General features: G+C 36.6%; 3 protein-coding genes and 1 long non-coding RNA gene across 5 annotated transcripts in view; all 4 read right to left on the bottom strand.

The window, feature by feature from the left end:
• The window catches only part of LOC133523781 (large subunit GTPase 1 homolog), a 28,751-nt gene extending 26,004 nt beyond the window's left edge, over nt 1-2,747 (bottom strand). Inside the window, exons 1-2 of the mRNA XM_061859512.1 lie at nt 1,855-2,747; nt 485-708 (exon numbers count right to left, since the gene is read on the bottom strand). Coding sequence (XP_061715496.1) covers nt 485-708; nt 1,855-1,947 — 317 coding nt within the window. The 5' untranslated portion in view covers nt 1,948-2,747. The remainder of the gene's footprint in view (nt 1-484; nt 709-1,854) is intronic.
• Nucleotides 2,748-3,650: 903 nt separating this feature from the next.
• On the bottom strand, nt 3,651-26,339 carry LOC133523783 (trimethylguanosine synthase-like). 2 transcript variants are annotated; one of them, XM_061859513.1, is made up of 10 exons: nt 26,088-26,339; nt 12,257-12,361; nt 11,798-11,921; nt 7,490-7,617; nt 7,264-7,354; nt 7,032-7,164; nt 6,482-6,645; nt 5,658-5,842; nt 4,621-4,740; nt 3,651-4,173 (listed from the first exon to the last, which is right to left on the bottom strand). In XM_061859513.1, exons 1-10 carry the CDS (start codon nt 26,223-26,225, stop codon nt 4,030-4,032), a joined length of 1,332 nt encoding a protein of 443 aa, XP_061715497.1. In that variant the 5' UTR covers nt 26,226-26,339; the 3' UTR covers nt 3,651-4,029. The 2 variants fall into 2 exon arrangements, with proteins under 2 accessions (XP_061715497.1, XP_061715498.1); XM_061859514.1 differs by lacking the exons at nt 3,651-4,173; nt 5,658-5,842.
• LOC133523784 (uncharacterized) lies at nt 12,818-26,071 on the bottom strand. Its single transcript, XR_009800279.1, has 2 exons — nt 25,696-26,071; nt 12,818-13,386 (listed from the first exon to the last, which is right to left on the bottom strand). It is a non-coding gene; the product is annotated as an uncharacterized LOC133523784 (long non-coding RNA).
• LOC133523780 (uncharacterized) lies at nt 15,045-20,986 on the bottom strand. Its single transcript, XM_061859511.1, has one exon. It carries the CDS (start codon nt 20,425-20,427, stop codon nt 15,238-15,240), a length of 5,190 nt encoding a protein of 1,729 aa, XP_061715495.1. The 5' UTR covers nt 20,428-20,986; the 3' UTR covers nt 15,045-15,237.
• Nucleotides 26,340-26,444: the final 105 nt, after the last annotated feature.

The raw sequence follows: 26,444 nt of genomic DNA, 5'->3' as shown, positions 1-26,444 counted from the left end.
AATGCCCAAAATACACCTGCTACATCGATATGTATTGACATGACGAGCTACGCCTAACGCCAGCAATGACTAGAGCAAGTATCGCAACAAGTGGTCAAGTATCAGGAGGGCCGACCCCAAATAGGGAATGCGCCAGGAGAACGATGATGACACCTGCGACATATAAATAATTATTTAAAAACGTAAAAATATCGTTGGACATCTGAGAAGAATAATTAAGATAAGTAAGAAACTAAACATCTCAAACGAATCAAAAAATAGGCGGGTCCACACAGAGCGACCGAGGCACGTCGACATTGGACGTTTTGTGCGCGAGGAAATTGCCTCGCGAGTATGCTCGCTCTGTGTGGACCTACCTAATGAGTTTCTATATTTTGATGAGCAAACATTCAATCTATTAGAGACAGACATAGACAGAGTAGTGGGTCACTCTAGGATTACAAATAAAATAATAATGATTAACTGTTCAAAGACCTATCCTGACCTTCTAGGCACCGTGAGCGGCTCATCAAAGTTAGGCTGTGATGTAGCCGCCTCCACTTCACTTGGCACAGACTTCACATATCTCAAGTTCATCTTCTCAGCTGTGAACTCCCTCTGTGCCAGCTCTGCTGTAGACAAGAACTCTTGCAGTGAGGACTCGGCTGTTACCGACTGCAGGTTCAACCGACCCCAGTCATAGCCATCATTGATCTCTGTTGTATGCAGCTGGAATCAATAATAAATGTTTATTGTGGTATTAGGATCACTAACAGAAGATACAATTCACATACTAAAAGAGCACATTTATAATTGATCCCCCACTTAAAGGCAATCACAGCATGCATTATTTAAGTTAAGATTCAGAATAAGACCTTAATATAAATATGATATTAATTAACAAAACGTCTACTTAATACGAACAATAAATTTTCCACACAAAAGTAACCAAGTTAGCCGAGCTAGCTGAGGTTGTCAACAGATAATAATTTGTTTTTAAATGAGGCTTCACTGTCGTGAAACACATCCAATGAAGGGAAATTATTAGCATGCTTGTTGTATAGGCGAGCCAGGCGAGGCAAAGGAGAGTAAGATTAATTATGCTATTTGCTATTTTGCTAGGATGAATAAATATTAGTTACAATAATTTATTGACCAATTTGTCCATAATAATGATCTTTTAACATGATAAGACTAATTAGACCTATAAATACAGAATGTGCTTAAAATATCTTGAAATTTACAGGCGTTAATAAAGCCTCGGTTCATAAATTGATTGAATAAGATTGCCGCATGAGAAAAGGCTAAGCCAGTTTTGCTTAAAGTCACCATGAGGCTGCACATTCGGAAAGCTATTGCCACCACTGCATTCATAATCATTCTATGGCTTGTACAAAAAAAAGAACTCTTGTTTGAAGAGTTGTGCTTTGATGATGAAGATTTTTTTTTGCATTCTTCAAAGCATCTTCGCTTAGTCCTCTTATTATTACCTAGTATTATTATCCTCTATAAGTGTTACCACGTATCAGTGTTGATCTGCTTTAAATCAGCATAAATATCAAAATACCTACCACAATATAGTAATTTTAAAAAATATTTTAAATTTCGAATTTTGGAGCAAGTTTAAAGTAAAAGTTATAGGTTAAAAACATATTGCACACCATTAACAAATCCCATGTTGAATTGAGCTGATTAGATTGAAGGTAGGTTATTTTATTTCACACAAAAACAATCAACATTTTGTGTTCACATCATGCCTACCGCTTAAACAGAAGCAAAACAGTTATTCTGTACGGAAACAGTTATTCAATAGTTATAAGATTACAATATTAAACGTGTAGTTAACGAAATTAAAGTAAACAGTAAACAATTTACCATTGTGTCTTCAACATGTTTTTTGTGTCGATTCTTGGAAAATCTGTCTTTGATGAGAGCGCGACCTAACGAATCCTTATTCTTCTTCCCCATTTTCACATGTATTTGAACCAGTGTTCTGTTAAATTACTATTTCTTTATTAAAATATTTAAATGCAAATAAAGTAAACGCAATACAGTCTCACTCAAACTGTCAAGAAACACATGTTTTGTTTTGACACTTGATTCTCGTTGGGTTATGTTCGGAGACGAAAAAATATAGCATAAAATCTAATATTTATAGACAACGTCATAGAAACCCGATAGAAACAGTTTTCTTTGCTTAAATAGAATATGCTATTTACCCAGTTGAAATTTTCAACTTCGATTTTTGGGCAATGAATTGTAAGAACGACTTATGATTCACAAACATTTCTGAACGCACCCCTGCTCTTTTGCTAAGTATACAGAATGAATAAACCACACGTGCAGATGGGGCAAGTTTCATGTATAAGAAATATAATCTGTTACAAGTTTATACAGACCGTCGATATTGTATTTTTCTTAAGCTTCTTCCTTTGTTTAGGGTTCCGTACTCAACTAAGGGTTCCTTATAGTTTCGCCATATACGTTTGTCTGTCCGTCCGCGGCTTTGCTCCGTGATCGTTAGTGCTAGAATACCGCAATTTGGCTGGCATGGATATATAAAACATGCATGGAAACAGTACGGTAAAATAAAAACCACAACTTTTTTTAAATAGGGGCATACCTACAATTTTTTTGTCCTTTTTAACCCAATGGTGTGGTTTGTCGTTGGATAGGCCTTTCAAAACGAATACGGGGTCTCCAACCACCATTTTTTGAAAAAGCGTATATTTTTGAAATAATCACTCGGATGAAAAAAAATATGTGTCCCTCTCCCTTTTCAACCATGGAACCCAAAAATATGAGATAAAAGAATTTTAGATAGGAGAAACTTTATTGAGGCATTTAATCTGAAGCTTTATAAAAAATACACTTTATTTTATTAAACAATTTTTAATTTGTTAAAATATTAAAAAGCGTAACAAAAATATAAGAATAGGAACAAAAATATAGTATTGATTTGATATTTAATATAATTACAAATAATTATATTTCAGATGAATGAGGAGTCCCTACCTTCGCTCTTTTTGTTTAGGCGTTATCCAATAACATTAATCAGTAGACATAATACAAAAAGAGTAACCTATTTAGCTTATACATTATACACCGTGTTTTTATTGAATTGCGTTAACTCCGGGGTTTCGGTAAGTACGTTTAAGGAAACTAAATGGCATAGTTAATTTTCAAAAAAATTTTTTTTTTTTTTAATTTTTTTTTTATCGAAAGTAACTAAATGTTGCATATAGCGTTGTTGTAACTGGGCATTACATTTAACTCAACCAAACAATTGAAAACTGTGATATATCAATGTCATTTCTAACATCGATCGTCCGAGATAGTGCGTATGTTTAGTAGCAAATGTATGAACTCGCACTAAACACTAATCAATAAGTAAACAGGCCCTAAGGCAAGTGTACACGCTCGTAAGGGCCTTATAATATAAAAATGTATGATTGATTATCTCCGAAATGGAGTTAATTAGAATATCGGTGTCTTTGAGAAAGTTACTTAATTTAAGCTCAGAAATGCACTCTCGAAATTAACGCAAATCAAATAAAACACGGTGTATATATCGTTGTCTAAGTACCCTCAACACAAGCCTTATTGAGCTTACTGTGGGACTTAGTCAATTTGTGTAATAATGTCCTATAATATTTAATATTTATTTATTTATATTTATTACCGTAAAACCACCCAACTATAGTCTAAAGCTCCCAACTATGGTCCACAAATAAACTCAATTTTTCTCGTTCAGGTGTGTATTTTACTATATTTTTGTAGTTCTAAGGCATAGTATGTTTATAAATGGAAGGTAAAACTAGGAGTAAACCACAAGGAACATTGGTATAGATACTTAATTTCCTTTTGAACTTGTGGACCATAGTTGCAGTATTGGACTATAGTTGGGTGGTTTTACGGTAGGTACACAAATACATTTATAAAATTAGTTTTTTGTTTACCTTACTCATATCCAGTATATCTTTATAATAAAGAAAATAAATAAAAAACATAGTATTCTAAGTAACTAATCTGAGGACCAAAAGACAGAAATCAAACCACCATCTGTGGCGCAACGGGATCATTACAAAAAGTGTAATACACGACTATAGCCTGAAAACTTTTTCCTTGTCCCTTAGATCCTCCCATCATTTCCTGTATTTCCACAATATCGTTTTCGTCAGCTAGCGATTGGATCTGAAATAAGAGTTAAATAAATACATACTATTAAAATAAAATAAAGGAACAATGTTGTTATGTATCTTTCAAGCAGTGCAAGCCTCCTGCTTTGGTGTCAGATTATGAAGAACCTTCAAAATACTAGACTGTTGAAGAGCATACTTCTTATACATATATTCAGAGGATTTTTACAGGGCAGGGTGCGACTCGCCTGATGCAGGCTCTGCGAATTTTGCACTTGATTTAATATGCGCGATTATTTCGAAAATTCGCTTAATTGACCAAAATACACATCGCAGATCGCACACGAATTCCGAGAAGACCCTGTTGACTGACCACGCTCCCACGCCTAATGCCCAGTAGCAGCGCACACCCTCCTACTTTCTTAGCTCCAAATCTACTGTACAACTTTTCTCTTTCATTCTCCTTTCTTTCTTTTTCAATTAGACCCCAAACCCCATATACCTGGTCTCTATTAGAATTTCGGGGTAGGTACAAAGCGACTGAAGAGCTGATGTTCCGAGCCACTCTCACTAACTCCGATGCCGGACGGGGTGCAAGCGTCTCTATGTCAAAGGGTTTATCCTGAAAGAAATTGTGACGACGATTGATTTATGCGATATGATACTTCAAGTGCATAACGCCTTACTTTCAAATTTTACTCTCACGTAAATGTAAAATATAACAAAATGCAATACATTTTTTTATGAATTACAAATAATAATAACTAATTTTTGGGCAATAAATTAATATATTTTTATCGACTCAAGATTTGACTTGGAGTATTGTAGAGATATTGTATTGTGAAAACATTGATTCATATGGCTTGGTCACAAATCACGCGAGGTTTTTTCGGCTGCTTTTTGACCCCCCCCCCCCCCTCCCCCCCCCGTGATATTTGGTGAGGTTCTTGGCGAACCCCCCCTCCCCCACATAAATAAATAAATAAATATTATAGGACATTATTACACAAATTGACTGAGTCCCACAGTAAGCTCAATAAGGCTTGTGTTGAGGGTACTTACAACGATATATATAATATATAAATATTTATAAATACTTAAATACATAGAACACACCCATGACTCAGGAACAAATATCCATGCTCATCACACGAATAAATGCCCTTACCAGGATTTGAACCCGGGACCATCGGCTTCGTAGGCAGGGTCACTACCCACTAGGCCAAACTGGTCGTCAAAACACACCCACACATATATAACCTCACGGGTATTTTTTTTATTTTATTAATTCGACCTAATTTTAAGATAAATAGTATTGTATAGAGTAAATCTTGTTTAGACTCGCTATATTGAAGCGCCAAGTGAGGATTTATGTTTAACAAAACCGAGAAAAAATATGTGGTAGAAATTTTTTCTTACTTTCGTCCACCATAGAAAAATAGACGTGAGGTAGAAAAATACACGTCACACTTTCAACAGCAGTAGGTAATTGATTTAGTTGGATTTGGTATTTTATCGTGTATAATATTAAATAATAACCTTTACATAGTTGGGACCACCCCACGGTGGGCTTAAAAAGACCATGTCAGCTTTCAGGAAAGGCGTCAATTTGGCTATTTCAAAAAAATCCCCGACGAAGAACTGAATCCGATCCTCCACCCCATATATTGTGGAATTGTGGCGAGCCATTTCTACCTTTTTCGGGTCTATGTCAATGGCTAGAACTAAAAATGAATTTATGATCAAATGGTAACATGATAAAAATAAGACTATAAATAGGATATAAATAGAAGGGCAATCAGAAACACTCAGCCATTTTCAAACCGAGCGTGGTGATCGCTGGTCGGCCTAAACTAAAGGTATATGAGAGAAGGTTGTCATACTAGGCCAGCATTCCTTTGCCGGGTGACTTAATGATGTGTTCATGCCAGGAATATGGCGAATTGTCGGCAACTTTTCCGCCAGCAAGTCAACAAGTGTTGCCCGAAAATTAGTATGCTCAACGTCTTTGCTTGAGTGCCTTGACGACGACCTTATATTGAAGATCGAATAATCTATAGCAGGCGAAAAGCCGCTCAGTGCAGAGCATTATTGTTCTCTTATGGTCAGCAGTACTGGATTACTAAACGTTGATTATTTCTTAACAAAACGTAATTTTAAACGCTAGATATATATACATAGCTGTATGAAATATTCCCACCAGCAAAGCAAACATATGCATAAGTAAATGTGCTCGAATCGAATAGCGCAATTACGATTATGTTTTACGATAGCCATAATTGATATTTTATGGGGATAATACACTTATTATACAATAACCTCACTGTGTTATTATATGTAAAGGTAAGATTATGAAGAACAACCTTTTTTTCCACAAGTTTTTGCGAATTGTATAGTGTTGCCGCCAGCGCCACAAAAAGGATCCATAATGTAATCATATTGACGCCTCTCTGCAATCATCCTTGCAATAGGTTCAGGCGTTACGCTGTACCAGCTTTCATTATCTAATTTGATGCCCTCGTCAAACCTGACAATAAATCAAATTGTGTGTAAGCTTAGATATTACAAGTAATACAACTCAACTAAACATTAGCAGAAAAAAAAAACATCAATCATTATTTTGTAAAATGTAGGATGTTTCATAGGCCTATAAGTACAAACCTTCAAGAAAAGAGCGTACTCCCAAACCGACTTTAAACACCGACAACGCACTTACAACCCCTCTGGTGTTGCGAGTGTCCCTGGGCGGCGGTTATCGCTTACCATCAGGTGATCCATCTGCTCGTTTGCCTCCTATATCATAAGAAAAGGTAAAATGTCTAGTTTCGCCATAAAATTCACTAAAGTGAAATTGGGATACTGTATTTTATTTAAGTGTTTAAACTAGATACAATATTTTGCCACATTCCAAACCTGGTGAAAAGGTACTTCCGTTTTTTCCAATATTTCCATATAGTCGGGTCTTCTTGCAATTCAGGTGGCATTAATGCGATGTCTTTTGGTCTTGGTATGTTGCATTTTTGTGATGCGACGTTTTCATTATCCGCTGTATAAAGTGCAAAGAAGAAGTACAAATAAAATTAGCAAAAAAGGTCAACAAGTTAATCTAATGATTGATCAAATTAACCGAAAGAATTTCGTCCACCTGCTTTAAGATTCGACGATTCCTGGTCCACCCGGGCATCAGAAGTAGGAGTTTTCGCGACGAATTCATGTTCTAATACTTCCAATAGAGTCTGTACATATAAGATAAAATTAAATTATTTAAATGTCTAGAGTATCAAATAGTAAAATTATTGAATTTTAAGTTAGCATAAATTATACTTAAAAAACTTACTTGATATTGTAATAATAAAATACTGAATCGATACCTGAAGCTGAGCTTGCTGAATTGCTTTCTTGGTTCTTTTGTTTTTAAGCTGCCACCGACGCTGTTGCTTCACCTTCATCCTATTTACACCTTTCAATTGGTTGGCTCTCTGCTTCTTGTTTTGGAGTTCTGCGAATAAAGTTACTAACTATTTGTAATATGCAAATGTGCATACAAAAATATCAAAATAGGTAACTATAAGACAGAGAACAATAATTAGATATTTAAGTACAATATTTAAAAAAAAACTGTACAGTCAGCATCAAAAGTAGTGCATCAGACTACGACGTGTCATAAAATAAAAGCTTAACAAAAAGATGTAGGTATGTCTCTATGTTTAGAACAATTAGACTTTTAAATATACTTTTGACAGCGAAAAATATTTAAGGGTAGCTATTTTTCATCCGTTAATATTGATGCTGACTGTAATACAATGAATTGATATTTTATGTATTACTGAACATTGGTTAACAAATAATGAATTAATGCCTCAATTTAATAATCATCAGGTGGGAAGTTCGTTCACCAGAATTTAGTTCCATACATGGTGGGTCGTTAATTATATTAAATAGTCAGTTAAAATTTAAGGAACGTAAGGATATTGTATCCATGTCTGTTGAACGGACTATAGAACTAAGTGCAGTAGAATTGGAGCAATTTATTGTTGTCTGTGTGTATAGGCCGCCATTAAGTAATTTTGAAATATTTGAAAGTGTAATGGATTCTGTGCTACTTAAAATATCATCTTCTAGTAAGAAATTATTTATATGCGGCGACTTTAATGTAAATATTTTGGAAAATTCAACAATGTCTTGTAGATTGTTGAATCTATTCAAATCTGGTAATCTCAACCACATGTTTATGGAGCCTACTAGAGTGACTGCTACTAGTGCAACCTGTATAGATAATATTTTCACTGATATTGTTCCTATTACTAAAAAAGTTATCAGTAATTTAGAATCAGACCACTTAGGTCAATTAATGGTATTTGAGACATTAAGGAAAAATACTTTGAGAAAACAAATAACTTTTGTACCAGTAACCTCGGACCGCGTAGAAAGAATGAAGCAAAGTCTAGTTCAGGCGCTACCCTTTTTGTCTTCCGATATGGGTCCAAATAGTATGTATAATTCATTCTTTCACACTTTTATGGATCATTATAATGCGATATTTACTTCAAAATCGGTCGTAGTTAAGAAACTCCTATGGTTTGGAAAAAGTAGCATTCATCACCAAATGAGAGCCTCGCGAGCGATAGTGTTACAGGTTCCCCAGCACCGGTCTGCCGCTTTTAGAGGGAGTTTTCGGTACCGCGCAACAAAATGTTGGAATAATATACCACCTCCAATTCGTCAATCAAACAGCAAAGCGATTTTTAAAGTAAAATATCGACTTCAACTTCTTAATCAACAGAAACAACAATGTAAGCCTTAAACTCCTTTTCGCTTCATCCTCCTATAACTAAATACTTTGCCAACCGCGTTTTTATCTTTTTATCTTCATTACAATTTACCAAAAGTCCATAAGATAGAAAAAACACGCACACACGCATATATATGTATACACTCGCTCACATAATACTTACAAAGTACACGGCACACACACAAATTGCACAGTAGTTTTTCTTTATTTCTTGTACCAACTTAGGTGTTTAAAAAGCGTTGCCCATTTTTGTGTAAGGTACTGGCAGAATACCAGCGATGTGGCTTGCTGCATCATTATGCTGAGTCAGCGCCTTTTCTGTGCCACGACACATGGCGTATTAATTAACTAAAAAATGTTTTTATTAAATTAAGTTTGCATGTTTTTATTTTACACTTTTCTTTTTTGTTTGTTTTGATGCTAATGCCATGTATGTTGTGGGTATGAATAAAGAATGTATCTATCTATCTATCTAGTTAGTGGTGCATCAGTTTTTAGTGAGTGGGCTACTGCGGACTTACATCAACGAAGACGTGCACTGTATGCCTTGTATGAGGAACGGCGGTTTAACACGAGTGATGAATTTAAAGAACATGTCAAGCAATATTCGAAAAAGTTTAAAATAGATTGTCATATAGCTAAGCGAAATTATCTAAGTCAAAGAATAAAAAATAGCCCCAACATTATTAAAGCAACCTGGAAAGTAATCAACGTGGAGACTGGTCGCTCGAAACACAGAGTGAATGATTTTAAACTAAATATTGATAACAAAATTATAGATTCCAATTTAGAAGTAGCTACAGAATTTGAAAAATGTTTCACTGACGTACCAGTTTTCACAACTAAGGATTTAAATTTATCACCCTCATCCGCTGTTACTCTATTAAAAGATAACGCTCCAGAGTGTTGTGGAGATTTTCATTTTGAACGTGTTTGTACCTCCGATGTAGTAAAGGCGTTTAATTCGGTTAATGTCAAAAAAACGAATGACCTCTGGGGAGTCTCTGTCCATGCTGTCAAATCCTTAGTAGAAATTATAGCGCCTGACTTAGTAATTATATTTAACAACAGTGTTGTTTGCGGCGAGTTTCCTAATTTAATGAAACATAGTAAAATAACTCCTTTATTTAAATCGGATAGCAACTCTGACCCCACTAACTTTAGACCGATATCTGTGTTACCAACGTTCAGTAAGATTATTGAAAAATTAATTCTTTCTCAATTAGTACGACATTTTAACGTCAATAATTTAATGCATAATAAGCAGTTTGGTTTTACACGGGGTCGCTCGACAACCGATGCTGGTGTTGAGCTAATTAAGCATATCTTCGATGCCTGGGAGGAGTCACGAGATGCTATAGGTATCTTCTGTGATTTGTCTAAGGCCTTCGACTGCGTTTGTCATGAAACATTAATCAGGAAACTACACTATTATGGAGTTAGAGGAGCGGCACTGGATTTACTTAAGTCCTACTTAAATGGTAGAATACAAAGGGTCGATGTGAATGGACAGCGATCACCGGGGTCATTGGTCTCTATGGGTGTACCACAGGGGTCAATATTGGGACCTTTCCTGTTCCTTATCTACATAAATGACTTGCCATTCCTTGTAAAGACCCACCATGATATAGTATTGTTTGCAGACGACACTTGACTTATTTTCAAAGTCAAACGACAGCAACAAGCTTACAATGATGTAAACGATGCTATTTCAAAAGTAGTAAATTGGTTCAATGTTAATAATTTATTGCTAAATGAGAATAAGACTAAATGTATTAAGTTTGTCACTAGTAATGTAAGGCATGTAAAAACAAGTGTCATTGTGAAGGATGAGGAATTGGAATTAGTTGATAGTACAGTTTTTCTTGGTATAACTTTAGATTCTAAACTCCAGTGGGGTCCCCATATTGCTACTCTTTCAAATAGACTGAGTTCTGCAGCTTTTGCAGTAAGCAAAATCCGTCAGTTAACTGATGTAAAAACAGCTCGATTAGTATATTTTAGTTACTTCCATAGCATTATGTCATATGGTATTTTACTGTGGGGTGGTGCTTCAGATATAAATACCATTTTTGTTCTGCAGAAGAGGGCTATTCGAGCAATATATAAAATGAACCATAGAGACTCACTGAGAGATAAATTTAAGGAAATTGACATCATGACAGTGCACTGTCAATACATTTATGAGAATATTCTGTATGTGCATAAAAATATTGCCGATTTTAAGAAAAATTGTGACATTCATAATATTAATACTAGAAATAAACATAAGTTCGCCGTGCCCTTCACTCGGCTCCATAAAATTAAAAAAATCATTCATGGGTAATTGTGTGAGATTTTATAATAAACTTCCAAACCATATTACTGAGTTTCCAATTAATAAATTTAAGAATCATGTAAAGCGTAAACTTATTTCTAAAGCTTATTATACCACACAAGACTACATGAATGATAAAACAACGTGGGATTAATTGTGATTCGAAATGATTAATTATTTATTATATTTGAATAATGATGATGAAATGGATATTCCAATGCATGTATTTCCTTTGTTGTTTTTATTATATTTGTTTGACATTTAGAATTTATTCTAGAAACAATCTAGACTAGTATTTTTTATACATTTTTTTTTTGTATGACTATATTTTGTGAAAGTTTTAGTATTAAATTTGATCTATGAATTATATTCATTAGTATTATATATGGAATAATATTTACAACATCAATAAATTGCTCTGATAATTAGATTAAGATAATTATATGTAATACTGTCTTACTATTCATAAGTGCTTGTTGCTAGGCCTACATGAATAAAGTATATTTGAATTGAATTGAATAGTGTGTAAATAAGATATATAAAGCTAATTTACTGCTGACTGATTTTTACCTGAAAATGTTTGCCCAACCGCTTCAAGAGACTCATGTTTATGGCCTGCGTCTACGTTGTTGGTCGACCAGCCATCAAAATTTGCTATTGTACCCTCAACAGCTGATTCATGTGCTAATTGGACCTGCGCAAATAAAGGCTAAACTTTGTGATCTGGCGCTATATCTCCTATATACAATACCGCGATCAGAAAATACGGTTACAAAAATATTAATGTTAAATTAAAAACTGTTTATTTCAAATTAATAACATTTCAATTTCTTAAACCTAGTAATAATCAGGCCCAGGCGGAGATGGCGGGATGACCTGGACAGCTTCCTGAACAACTGGCCGGAGGAAACATCAAATCGGGAATCGTGGAAATCTTGGGCCTTTGCCCAGCAGTGGGACATACAAACAGGCTATTAAAAAAAAAGTAATAATATTTAATATCTACGATTGTAATAACTAGGTACTCACCTGATTCGCGGTGATATGTTGAAGACCTCGCCTTGCCTTTGTCGGCTGCATCGATGCACCTGGTATCTGGCCAAGTGTCTTCCGCCAAGCACACTCGGGCCGAAACTGTATTTTTTAAACAAATATTAAAACCAGGTACATGCTTTTACGCAGAAAAGTAAAAGAGGAAGAGCAAAAAACTGAGCCAACCATTTTTGAAGACCGTTTTATGAAGGCTTTTCCCCCAATAGGTTTCAAAAATCGAATAAAGTCCGTTTAAGCTAACAGCACAGACTTAAACAAAACAAGGTGAGAGAGTATTTTTATAAACGTCCTATTTTCATTAAAATTTGACATTAATGATGATATAGCCATTAACATTGTTTTCTATGTACTTAAGTATTTGTACATTATATATATAAATATATATCGTTGTCTGAGTGCCCACAACACAAACCTTCTTGGCTTACCATGGGACTTAGTCAGTTTATGTAAGAATATCCCTATAATATATATATTTATTTATTTATTGCCGCACTTTATCATTGTACATGCCACGTATGTATGATTATCTTGGCCTGATTCTATTGTTCTTCCTATAAAACCTTTTCAACGTAAAACAATAAAATCCATTATTATTTTTATATTTTGCTTTTATTTATTTCGCCTATCCACGTACTTTAATGATTCATTAGAATACACCATTTCATTTTCATAATATTTTACTTAGACAGGTGTGATAATATGTTTCAGAGTAATATATGTATAGTGACAATTACTGGCCGTTATAGACATTTCATCCTGTATAATTAGGGCATTAGCATTTAGAATGTTCAAAACAAACTTTATCTTTTACAGACCATAATATTCATATTTTCGTTATTACGTCATCCTATTAAGTAGGTATTACTTATTGTTTAGTTTTGGATGTACCAAACCATGATTAGTAGGTCCTCGCTTACGATTCCAGGGCTATAACCGCGAAAATCGAAGTTCGTCAATTGCGGGCATTTTTCTCTGTCACTCTAATTACGTGTTAGTGAGAGTAAAAGAGAAAGGTTCCCCCAATTTGCGAATTTCGGTTTTCGCGGTAGGCCCCCAGTGTACAATACTTATTATAATTTTAGTCCAAGATCCCAGAGCCGCCAGACCTTGTTTTCTCATGAATAAAATCTATGGGATAATATAGTGTTAGTATGTACTTTTAATGTACCAGGTGTTAACCAAGTAAATCCTAGTGTCAAGTGTAAAAAAAAAAGTTCAACAAACATACGTTCTTTTCGCAAGTTACCACATTGTGCCAAACTGTGTCCCAGGAAAGGAGTTTTAAACACTTATACTACACTCGTAAGATAAGTATTTTCGACCGATTTATTTTAAATAAGGAAATACTGCAAAAAGATGTCTTTCCATATAAATGATAAAAAAACAAAATGCTCGTTATGTGGAACCGCTGTAACCTCGAGGGAATATCTTAAATGCTGCACATGTAAAAAAATTCTTCACATAAAATGCACGGCAAATGTGAGTATAAAAAGGTTTCTGCTCATGACAAAAAAAGACAAGGGAAATTGGAAGTGCAATAAATGTGTTGGTCCCTCTCCAACGATTGAACCTCAGATACAATCAACGCCTAAGCAAGAAAAAAAGAAATGTCTCGAGAAAAATGACGAAATAAACAATGTGACATCTAGAAGGAGACCTAGACGAAAAAGTATCAGCTTATCACCAGTTAATACGATAAATAGCACATTAAAAAACTCTCCTTTCTGTAGCTCAGCTGAATCGACGTCCGATAACGATGAGGATATCAGCGTGAAAAGCCTACCCAATCTAACTGAGAGTACACAAATTATTGAACTGAAGGACGAAATCACAGTTCTCACCACTCAACTAAATAGCGCACACGAGGAAATTGAAGTCCTTAATACAGAAGTGAGGAGATTAACAAAAGGTCACGCAGATCTAGAACGTCAGATCGCGACATTAAAAAAACTTCTTGATGGTGGTGGCATTGGATCGCCAATCAAGTCAACGCCTAAAACTGGAAAAAATAAGAAAACTCGATGCGCGGAAAAAGGAATTCCTGAAATTGATACCTCATCAACTAACTCTACAAACCCCTCCTCACAAAGTGAGCGGCATACAATTATATCGAATATTGTTACCAAAAAATTACCCTCAACACTGAATCTCGGACAAAGCACTCAAGAAGGAGAAAGGAAAACCAAAAACATTTTTGTGTTTGGTGGAGAGCAATGTGCTGGAATTTCCTCTATGCTCCTCCGAATGCGATATGACAACGACTCCACGAAATACAACGTGAAATCATTCATTTCGCCAGGCGCCACGTCAGACATCATTATGGACTCTGTTAAAGACTATACCTTTGTAAAGGGTGATAAAGTTGTTTTATCGCTTGGAGAACACGACACTAACCCCATGAAGATTGTTACTGCCTTAAATAGTGTCCTAAAATCATTAGAAAATTGTACCGTTTTTATTTTAGGGATTAGAATTAGTAAGGACATAGATGTAAATGTCTTGAATTATCTGCTTCGCCAAAGCTGCATACAAATCAATAACTTTAGATTTGTTGAAATTTTATGTAATAAAAAGAGTAAACTGAAAAATAAATATATGTACATGAAAGAAATTTGTAAAAAAATAAATGCAATTCTTGATCAAATGGATTATAAGGAAGCATATTATAGCTTTGTAAATGATGTTGCTGCTTGTTGCGTCTAGTGCCTAATTCGTGTAGTATGTCGAATCCAGGATATCTAGACTGCTGAATAAAACTATAGCGGACTGTAAACACTAATTTAATTACTGGTAATTACAGAGGTAGTTATAATTATTTTTGGCGCGACGCGATATGTGTGCGTTCCGCGAGCCGTAAGTTCGATTCTGACCGTCCCCCCGCGGACCGGCCCCGGTCCCCGTCGCTGGCTAACCGGTCCGGTGACGTGACGGTGGACGTCATCGCTGTTGCTGTGGAGTTAACTCGATGCGGCGGCGGGCTTGTCGCCAACATATACTCCCGGCGTTGAAGAGCTTGGGTCTTCAAGATCTTGTATGGGTAGAGGACAAATTGTATTGAAGGCCCGACGAATTACTCCTTTTTTCGTCCTTATGTCGGCTACTCTTGCGACGCCATCTCTGCCAGGCAGCACTTGAACGATGCGGCCAAGGAGCCACATAAGCGGCGGTAAGTTCTTGTCCTTGATTACCACCATGGTTCCGACGTCGAGGTTGCCCCTTGAGCTCTGCCATTTCGTTCTCTGTTGCAAGCCAGTAACGTACTCGTTGGAGAACCTGTTCCAGAAGTGCTGTTTCAGAAACTCGATGCGTTGGTACCTTTGGAGTGAGGTAATCTTTTGATCAGTGAGCTGAGGGTAAGGCAAAGACGTGAGAGGCCTTCCAATCAAGAAATGAGCCGGACTCAAAAAAGTTAGATCAGATGGATCATTAGAAAGTGGCGTAAGAGGACGTGAGTTTAAAATCGCTTCGATCTTTACTAAACATGTAGCCAATAACTCATAGGTGAGGTGTGTAAGACCTAGGGTTCGTCGCAGGTGGTACTTTACCGACTTCACCGCAGACTCCCAGATTCCTCCGAAGTGAGGTGTGTATGCTGGGATGAAAGAGAAATTAATTTGCGCGTCGGCCATGTCTGCCGCAAAGTCTTGTTTTAAGAGATTTGAGAGCTCATTGAAGCTACCAACAAAGGTCGTGCCATTATCTGAGAATATTACCTTTGGTTTGCCACGACGACCAATAAATCGGTTAAGAGCTGCCATAAAAGCCTCCTTGGTTAAATCCGAAACAAGCTCCAAATGAAGTGCCTTGGATGCTAAACACACAAATATGCAAATGTAGGCCTTGATGAGCCTACACCCCCTACCTTTGCGGTCAGCTATAAGAATTGGACCGGCGTAATCGGTGCCTGTTTCGAGGAACGGATATTCAAGGTGCAACCTTTCTTTCGGCAAGTTACCCATTACTGGTTGCACTGTTTCACCTTTCAACCGAACACATTTGAGACAAGTATGGACAACCTGTTTTGCCAAGTTTCTTCCTCCGAGCGGCCAGTAGTTAAGTTTTATAGTCGCTAGAAGTAATTGAGGAGGCGCGTGAAGTAGACGTAAGTGGAACATTTTAAAAAGCAGCCTTGCGAGATGATGCTTACTACAGAGGACTATAGGATGCTTTGTGCCATAGTCATAGAATGAGTTGACGAGTCGACCCCCGACTCTAATAAGCCCTGAATCAAGAAATGGTGACAGCGAACTAAGCCGGCTTTTCTTTGGCAATGGTTTCCCTGTTTTAAGAAGTTCGTACTCGTTAGGAAAAGAGTCTTGTTGGGACCTACGAAGAAGTAGAACTGAAGCCGATTCTAGCTCAACTAATGTAAGACCACCGGTTTTCTTAGTATTTTCTTTTTTACAATTGTGGATGAATCTAAGTATATACGCTATTATCCGTTGTAATTTTGAATAAGATGATTTGTTTTTAATTAAATGTTCTATTGGCTTACAAGAGTTATCAAAAGCGGGACATGCGACTAATGATTTTGCCGGTAACATCTCTGGCAGTGAAGACTGATTACCAGACCTTGGGGCGGTCGGCCAGTAGGCCATGCCCTGCTTCAAGAAGGATGGTCCAGACCACCACAAGGAAGAGTTCATTATGAGGTCGGCACTTAAACCTCGAGATACTAGATCTGCAGGATTCTCCTTTGAAGGCACGTAGCGCCAACAAGCGGCTTTGGAACTTTCCTGGATCTCTGATATCCGGTTTTTTACAAAAGGACGCAATGAACAAGGAGATGATGATAACCAACCCATGACTATCATAGAGTCACACCAAAATACGCAATGGTCTGGTTTCCGGGTAAGTGACTCAAGAACCTTTGTGCATAATCTTGCGCCTAATAAGGCCCCGCAGAGCTCAAGACGAGGAATAGTTGTGGCCTTAATAGGCGCGACTTTGCTTTTTGATGCCAGTAGGCGAACACTCACTGAGCCATCCCCGGCCACGGAGCGGACGTACAGGCAAGCTCCGTATGCTTTCTCCGACGCATCAGTGAAGACGTGGAAATCAACAACCGTAGGTGTATTGCACAAGACCCAGCGAGGTATCTGGACTTTATTAAGATAAGGCAGAGATTTCACAAAGTCTTCCCAGGATGTAAGTATGTCTCCTGTAAGCGGATCATCCCAAGAACACTGGTTTACCCAAAGTTTCTGCATTAGTATTTTCGCCTGCACTATACAAGGCGTTACTAATCCTAGAGGGTCAAAGATTTGGGCTATGACTGAAAGAATGTGCCTTTTTGTGACTACTTTTGGTAACGAGATGTCTATGCGAAACGTAAGACTGTCTTGAGCGCATCTCCAATTAAGACCCAATGTTTTAGACAGCTCGTTCTCGCTCAGATCCACACATTCTTTCAGACATGGGTTCTCACCGACGGCTTTAAGAATCTCTTCATTATTAGACTGCCATTTACGCAAGTGAAATTGGGCATTTTTCAGCGTAGTTGTTACATTACGACACAGTGCCACAGTATCATCTATTGAATGTGAGCCAGATAGGAAGTCGTCTACATAAAAGTCCCTGGCGATCGCTTCCTGTGTTTTCTTGTCACTGGACTCCTGTGATAGCTGTAAGAGGCACCGCGTGCTCAGAAACGGCGCTGATGACGTCCCATAAGTCACAGTATTAAGAGAATAGATTTTAAGCGGCTTAGAAGGGTCTGCCCTCCATAAGATCAACTGCAATTGACGTTGTTCATCGTCCACAAGAATTTGCCGATACATTTTCTCGATGTCAGCTGACACCACATATTTATGTTGACGAAACCGCAGTAAGATGGAAAATAAGTCATCCTGAACCCTGGGTCCTGTTAACTGGATGTCGTTAAATGATTTTCCTGATGTAGTAGCAGCTGAAGCATCAAACACGACACGAAGCTTGGTAGTCGTGCTAGACTCTCTTAACACGGCGTGGTGAGGCAAATAATATGACGGTAATGAACTGTAAGGCAAAGTTTCACTCATGTGACCCAAAACCTCGTATTCCTCCATGAATTTTACATAGCGCTCCTTTAATAAGGAGTCCCTATCTAACCTGCGTTCGAGCGATAAAAACCTTCGCTTGGCCATCCCGTAGGAGTCTCCTAAGGTATCGGGAGATTCCTTCAGAGGAACGGTCACCACAAAACGTCCGTCTTTATCTCTTTTAGTAGTTTTGTTAAAGAGTTCTTCACACGCGTTTTCGTCCGGTGTGAAGTCATGTTTCGGGGATATGGTATCAAGTTCCCAAAATTTTGTAAGAGTCGTGTCCGTTTGTTTGTCAGTCAGGAACAAGCAAACTGGTTTGACAGAGGTAGGTTGATTTATGGCGCCTACTAAGAGCCAACCTAGCTTTGTCTCAACGAGGAAGGGATCATTTTTGCCTAAGATAATGCGATTGGTGCCGAGAACGCTCCAAAATATTTTAGCCCCAAGAAGAATCTCAATATCAGCGGGTTCGGTGTATGAAGGATCGGCAAGACTAATTCCCGAAGGTATGGGTACGTCCGTTACGTCAATGTATGTGTGAGGTATTGGTGACGTAATGTCGGACAATACGTTGCACTCTATGTCAGTGCTATAAGCCCCATCATAAGACTCCAATTTAAGAGAGCATGATTGGGTGATATTTGATTCATGCTTTTCAAGCATGGACACTGTAGTTTTGACATTTTTAATTGGCAGGTTCAGCCTCTCAGATAAGTCCCGAGTTATGTAATTAGATGTACTGCCATTATCTAATAAGACCCTAACACTGTGCAATTTCCCTTGACCATCGCGCACTTTGACTAAGGCTGTTGAAAGCAAAACATGCTCGGCCACGTTAACATTGTGGGCATTCGCGGAAAAAGCTATGTGTTCTGACGCGGTCTTAGGTTCCGTATGGACGTGAAGAAGTGTGTTATGCTTGGTCTTGCAGTACTTGCAGTGGCTAAGTTTGCACTTACTCTCGTTATGACCGGGACGTAAGCAATTTAAGCACACGTTAAATTCCTTTGCCTTGAGTACGCGTTGTTCTACTGGCAAAGCCCTGAAACTTTCGCAATTGAAGACGTAATGAGCTTTATTACATAAAGGGCAAGTTACGTTATATGTTTTAGGCTTATTAACGTTACTTGCTGAAGCCAGAAGGCTTTTTGGTTTATTGTTGACAGACGTGTCCGTCCTAACCCTGTTGTGCTTGGCTTCTTCTAAAGTTTCCAAAAGATTGCACCTATTGGTAAGAAACGTTATGAAATCGCTAAGTGCCGGAGGGTTTGTCAACTGATTCCTATGTTCCTCCCATTCCCTACTTGTAACTCCGTCTAATTTGGCTGCCATGATGTGGATTATTAATGTATCCCAATGCTCTACGGGCTGGTCTAAAGTTGCTAAGGCATTTAAATTCTTTTTAGTGTTGTCAACAATCTGTCGCAAGGCTACACTTGACTCTTTGTGCACCTGTTCAATATTGAAAAGTGCCTGGACATGATTGTTGACAAGCAACTGTTTGTTGTCGTATCGTTCACAAAGGAGTTTCCAAGCGGCATCGTAGTTATCCCCCTTAAAGTCCAAGCTTCTTATCACCAAGGCCGCGCTTCCATGAAGAGAGGCGCGTAGGTAGTGAAACTTGTTAATGTTGTCGATACTTGTCTCAGAATGAATTAAGGAAACATAAATGTCTTTAAACTCCAGCCAATTCTGATAACCACCGCTGAAGTGCGGTAAATTAATTTTTGGCAACCTTACATTGTTGTGCTTATAAGACACCACTGTTGGGCATTCATTGGAGCCTACCTCGGATTGAACCTCCTTGGCGCGTTGGCTGCGATGCCTGTCCACCAGCTCCCGAGCGGCGGCAATCTCTTTGTAGTAAGACCGCTCGAACAGCTCGCGTGCAGTATATTGCTCGGTAGGATCCTCAGCTAGCATCTCCAATTCGCTCTGGTAAGAATCAAAAGAGTCGTACGAATCATCAAGTTTTTTAATACGCATGTCTAATTCCACTAACTGCGAATCACTGAGTTGTTCACAAGTTTTCGCAGTATTAAAATAAGCAATAAACTGTGTAAGCTTAGCTTTAATTGAAGCGCGCTTCTTTATTAATTCTTTGCATCTATCCTCGGCAGACATTATGCAGTTATAAGAATTAAATGAAGCAATCTGCTAATTATTATAAGCGCTAAGCACTATGCAAAACCCTGACGAAAAATAAATAGCAATAATTTTCAATTTAATTTTAAGGTGATAGTTTAAAACCCTGATGTTATTTTATTAGCAAGGCTAAAATAACAATGTAACTTTTGCCTGTGCAATTTTTGCAGGCGCTGATACTTTTTTAATGTCCGACACGATTTGTGCTATTGCTAAAAAATTTGATCAGACACTTAACTTTTACCATACAATAATTATTGTTTAGGTATACCCACCTATTGACTATGAAAATAGGTACGGAATATTTTGTGGAATGTTCAATGATTTAGCAATATGAATGTTAACTATGATAATAATCTTATAATGAAATGGATTCGTAATCAAATTGTATTACTGTTATGTTGATTTAACTTACGGCCAAATCCAAATGTAATGTACGTTATCTTATTGTTTACTGTATGTTATTTAAGACTTTACTGTAATTACGTGTACCTATTTACGAATAAAATGAGTGATTGTAAACAATAAGATTTCGTTGAATATGTATATGATTTTAAGATTGTATAAATTATTATGTTTATTTATATATTTGTATGTATATTATAAATTATCTATGAATGTAACTCAATTTAACTGTAATTGGTTTTGTTACTTATGTATGAAATGACAATTAATGAAATAATAAAAATGTTATTTATGTTGTAATGTTATTGAGATCGAAGCAAAGTTAAGCAACACAATTACGCTACGGTTAAAGTTCCCGTAAGCAATGTTATTTTGAAAATGATCTTGTGATTATTATGATTGTGAAATAAGAGTTTAAATTAAAACAACCGAGTTTAATTAGGTAATAGGAATTGGAAAGACCTCACAGTTATGCTCTCCTGATTATTGTCCAGTAGATTGCGGGCTCCTGTTCCTATTGCACTTCGGTTTCACTTTAGATTATTTTGTGCACTAGGACCGTAATTGATTGCTTCTTGGCTCGTGGGGAGTTCGCTTGGTGTCCTTCGCGATACCTAAGTCCGTCGTTGGTGCGTTAGGTTTGCCGTTGCTTGACGATTTTATTTTCTAGCATAAGCGGCTAGCCAGAAGACACTGAAGGTGGACGGATGGTGATGCTGATGAATGAAGAACTGCGCTCTCGTGGTCGGCCGACTTCCAAAAAAATCTTCGTAACTTCGTAATTAACAGGGTCGCTTCTCTTCTTCGGCGAGTTTAGGACCATATGTTGCGTCTAGTGCCTAATTCGTGTAGTATGTCGAATCCAGGATATCTAGACTGCTGAATAAAACTATAGCGGACTGTAAACACTAATTTAATTACTGGTAATTACAGAGGTAGTTATAATTATTTTTGGCGCGACGCGATATGTGTGCGTTCCGCGAGCCGTAAGTTCGATTCTGACCGTCCCCCCGCGGACCGGCCCCGGTCCCCGTCGCTGGCTAACCGGTCCGGTGACGTGACGGTGGACGTCATCGCTGTTGCTGTGGAGTTAACTCGATGCGGCGGCGGGCTTGTCGCCAACACTGCTGCTGATCTCAAATGTTCTGCTGTACCTTCGGAGGCAGCTGAATCAATTGTACAGAACTCTGTAAATATATGCACAACATCAAATTTGCAGGAGCCATTACCGAAAAAAGGAACGATTCCTTATTATTTTTTTCGAAACCGGGAAGAAAACCCAAACTAGCAAAGCTTTTTTAACTAAAAGCGAGACAAATTACCTTAGTATATTTCATCAAAATGTCCAAAGCCTGAAATCTAAGATAAATCAAATAGAAATATTAACATCAGCCTCAAACATATATATATTATGCTTCTCTGAAACGTTTCTTAAAAAAAATGAAACTTCAATTTTACAAATTGATGACTATAAATTGGTCACATATTTCTGTCGAACACGTAAATCTCGTGGTGGTGTTTGTATTTATACAAAAAAGTCGTTGAATTGTCAAAGCATAGACTGGATATCAGAAATGTCAATCGAATTACACTTTGAGGCTTGCGGAATTAGTATTTCCGAAATAGACCATATAGTTGTATGCGTATACAGATCGCCTGATGGTGACTTTGACTTATTTATCTCTCAGTTTGAAACTCTTGTAAGCAAACTAACACTTAGATCTCGATATTTAAATCGCAAAATTATTATAGCTGGTGATTTCAATGTAAACATTTTAAATGCAGATAAAGCCACAAACACATTTCTAAATACACTAGCCAAATTTAACCTTAGACATACAATAGATGAGCCTACAAGAATAACTCCTACTTCAGAAACATGCATTGATAATATACTAACAAACTCCCATAAATATACATCTAAAGTAATGAATTTAGGAATGTCAGATCATACTGGTCAACTCATTGAATTACCAACAAATTATAGCTATAATCAAAAGTACTGGTTTGTTGAAAGACGAAGGATTGATTATCATCTTGACATCTTCAAAAAGTATATTGCTCAAATTAACTTCGAGGACGTTTATAGGGAATCAGATCCTAACACAGCCTATGAATCATTTGCCGACATTTTTTCACTGGTCTTTAATCTCTGCATCCCACTAGAAAAAACCAAAGTCACATATATGAAAAGACCAAACTGGAAATCGAAAGGTATTTTAAAATCCAGTAAAATCAAACGAAAGATACACGTCACCAATCAAAAAACAAAAAATAATAGGCTCACTCTGATGAAGTATAAAAAATACTGTAAAATATTAAAAAATGCCATTAGAAAATCTAAGATTATATCAAACGATAGATACATTTCAAATAGTACAAATAAGCAAAAAGCTACATGGGGCTTAATAAAATTAAATACCTGTTCCACGAATACAATACCAATAACTTTAACGAAAATAGACAAAGATGGAACAACATTTGAAAACCCTCAAGACATAGCACAAGCATTTAATAAACATTACACATTCCAAAATATATTAAATACGTTTGACCCCAAAGAATATAAATATAAATTAAATTGTATCCCAAATAGTATTTTTTTGACTCCGGTTGATACTAGTGAAATTAAAAAGATTGTGGCCTCTTTAAAAAATAAAAAATCCTCGGGTCACGATAATATACCAATTCAAGTAGTTAAATCATCTGTGGACTACATTTCAGACCCTCTTATGCACATTATAAATTTAACGCTTGAAACTGGAATATTCCCCGATGACCTTAAGAAAGCAATAATAAAACCACTCTATAAAAAAGGAAACAAAACCAACTTGAGCAACTACAGACCCATAGCTTTATTACCTACTTTTTCTAAAATTTTTGAAAAGGTAATACACATTAGATTAACTAAATTTCTTAATCAAAATAAAATCCTGAACTCATGCCAATTTGGATTTCAAAAGGGGAAATCTACTACAACAGCTATATTTGAAACGTTAAAGCTTGTTTGGGAGAGTGTAAACAACAAAAACCTTTGTGCCTCCCTCTTGATCGATATGTCAAAAGCTTTTGACTGCGTAAACTTTGACATTATTCTAAAACAGCTTGAAAATATCGGAATAAGAGGAAATGCTCTTCAACTATTTTACACTTATTTGTACAATAGGGAGCAAGCTGTAGAAATTGTTAGTTACAATGCTCAGACAAAAACAGTTGCACGGGTACAGTCATCATTTGAGAAAGTTCAGCTTGGAGTTCCCCAAGGTAGTATTCTCGGCCCACTCCTATTTTTAATATACCTAAATGAACTTCCAAATATAGTTGACGTACCGTGTACTTTATATGCAGATGACGTTACTCTTTTGTTCTCAAATGAAAATACATATGAAAACATGCAAGAACATATAAACAGTGTACTAACAAACATTTTAAAATGGCTAAACAGTCTTAACCTTCGTGTCAACCTAGATAAAACTAAACTTATACAATTTAGAAATTATAAAACTGTGCCTGAATCTATTGTAGCGTCAAATGCGAATACGTCAGTAGATGACGTAAGCCATGTTAGTTTTCTCGGCGTTGAAATAGATACACATTTAAATTGGAAGGCACATATAAATGAGCTAAATAAAAAAATTTCTAGTAGATGCTATGCTTTATCGATATTGTCAGAAACTTGCTCCGAAAAAATTGTTATCAGTGCATATTATGGAACAGTCTACCCATTACTGACGTACGGAGTAATTTTTTGGGGAAATTCTGTTGATGTTGATAAAACATTTATATTGCAGAAAAAATGCTTAAAAACTGTTTTTAGAATGTACATGGATGAATCGCTACGTGAAGTGTTTAGAGAGAAGCGCTTTTTGACCCTTACCGGTATTTATATATTAGAATTAAGCCAATTTGTAAAAAAACACCCTGAATATTTCACAAAGCGTTCATGCAAAGAAAATATCAGATCACAATATAAGTACAATATGGTACTTCCGAGAACTAGCACCTCAATATATAAACAAAGTACGTTCATATCTGCTATTAATGTCTTCAACCATCTGCCAAACGAAATAAAAAGCCTCGAAGGAAATACTTTTAAAAGATGCTTAAAAAACTTTTTAATAGACAAAGTTTTCTATAATTTAAAAGAATTTTATAACTATGTAAACCTAAATGTATATTAAAATATAGTTTAAGATAAAATACTAAAACCTAGTTTAAGTTAAAAATAATTGTATACCCGAGAAGGGTAAAACTGTTGATACTCATCAAAAAATGTACCTAAGTCATATTCTTGTACCTACACAGTTTGCACAATAAATATTTCTGATTCTGATTCTGATTCTGATTCTGAATGTCTGCATACTTGCTATATTGGCCCGACGGCCATTTGTCCGGTACAAGGTGCTAAAGGTTGGTAAAAACATTACAATTTTTTCTCAATATTCTCATGGCTGATTTTTTTAGGGTTCCGTAGCCAAATGGCAAAAAGAAACCTCAATATCATTTTTAAAGACCTATCCATAGATACCCCACACGTATGGGTTTGATGAAAAAAGATTTTTTGAGTTTCAGTTCTAAGTATGGGGAACCCCCAAAATTTATTGTTTTTTTTTCTATTTTTGTGTAAAAATCTTAATGCGGTTCATAGAATACATCTACTTACCAAGTTTGAACAGTATAGGTCTTATAGTTTCGGAAAAAAGTGGCTGTGACATAATCGGACAGACAGACGGATATGACGAATCTATAAGGGTTCCGTTTTTTTCCATTTGGCTACGGAACCCTAAAAACAGCCATGAGAATTTAAGAAAAGTTATTAATAATTTTACCTAACTTTAGCACCTTGTACCGGACAAATGGCCGTCGGGCCAATATAGCAAGTATGCAGACATTAAAAGTACATACTAACACTATATTATCCCATACATTTTATTCATGAGAAAATAAGTAAGTTCTGGCGGCTGGCTCTGGGATCTTGCTCGCTATTTCGTGACATGCATTTAAACTCAAGTGATGTTGCTGTACTATGCCAATACTATATATAAGTATAACAATCCTTGTCTATCTATAATCACAATCAGACAATCAGAGTGTAAATTCCTACAACTTATATCATATAGATATCCAATAGGTATGGGTAGATACGTATAGCTCGATTATTTCTCTTGGACAATATTACATACTACTTATGTATAAAAATGTAGCATTGCACTAGAAAAATAGTGGAGCCTTACCTGAACCGGTTCATACGATTTAACTGTGTTTCGCGTTGCTTCCATTCTTTTCTTTTTTGGTTGGCGTCGACGCTGGCGATGTCGACCCATCTTTTTCTTATTTACTTCCTCTGAACGGTTAGATGTTTGCTTGGGCATCTTGCGTTGATGTTGTAACTTGTAACTAAAATAACAAATAACTAAATGCAATTGCAGTAATACGTGAGTACGTGACTAACTGTGCTCAGTGTTGCCAGGTAAGCGGAAGAGAATTATCGTAATTGAGTGTAAAAATTATCGTACCATTGAAAAAGAATATCGTACGCCTGTCAAAAAGGCAGAACCCTAAGAATTCTAGCAAAATGAACTTTCCAATTT

The sequence above is a fragment of the Cydia pomonella genome, chromosome 12 (genome assembly GCF_033807575.1).
Source record: "Cydia pomonella isolate Wapato2018A chromosome 12, ilCydPomo1, whole genome shotgun sequence".
In the NCBI taxonomy this organism is placed as follows: Eukaryota; Metazoa; Arthropoda; class Insecta; order Lepidoptera; family Tortricidae; genus Cydia; species Cydia pomonella.
This window is presented reverse-complemented; position numbering and strand designations above follow the sequence as displayed.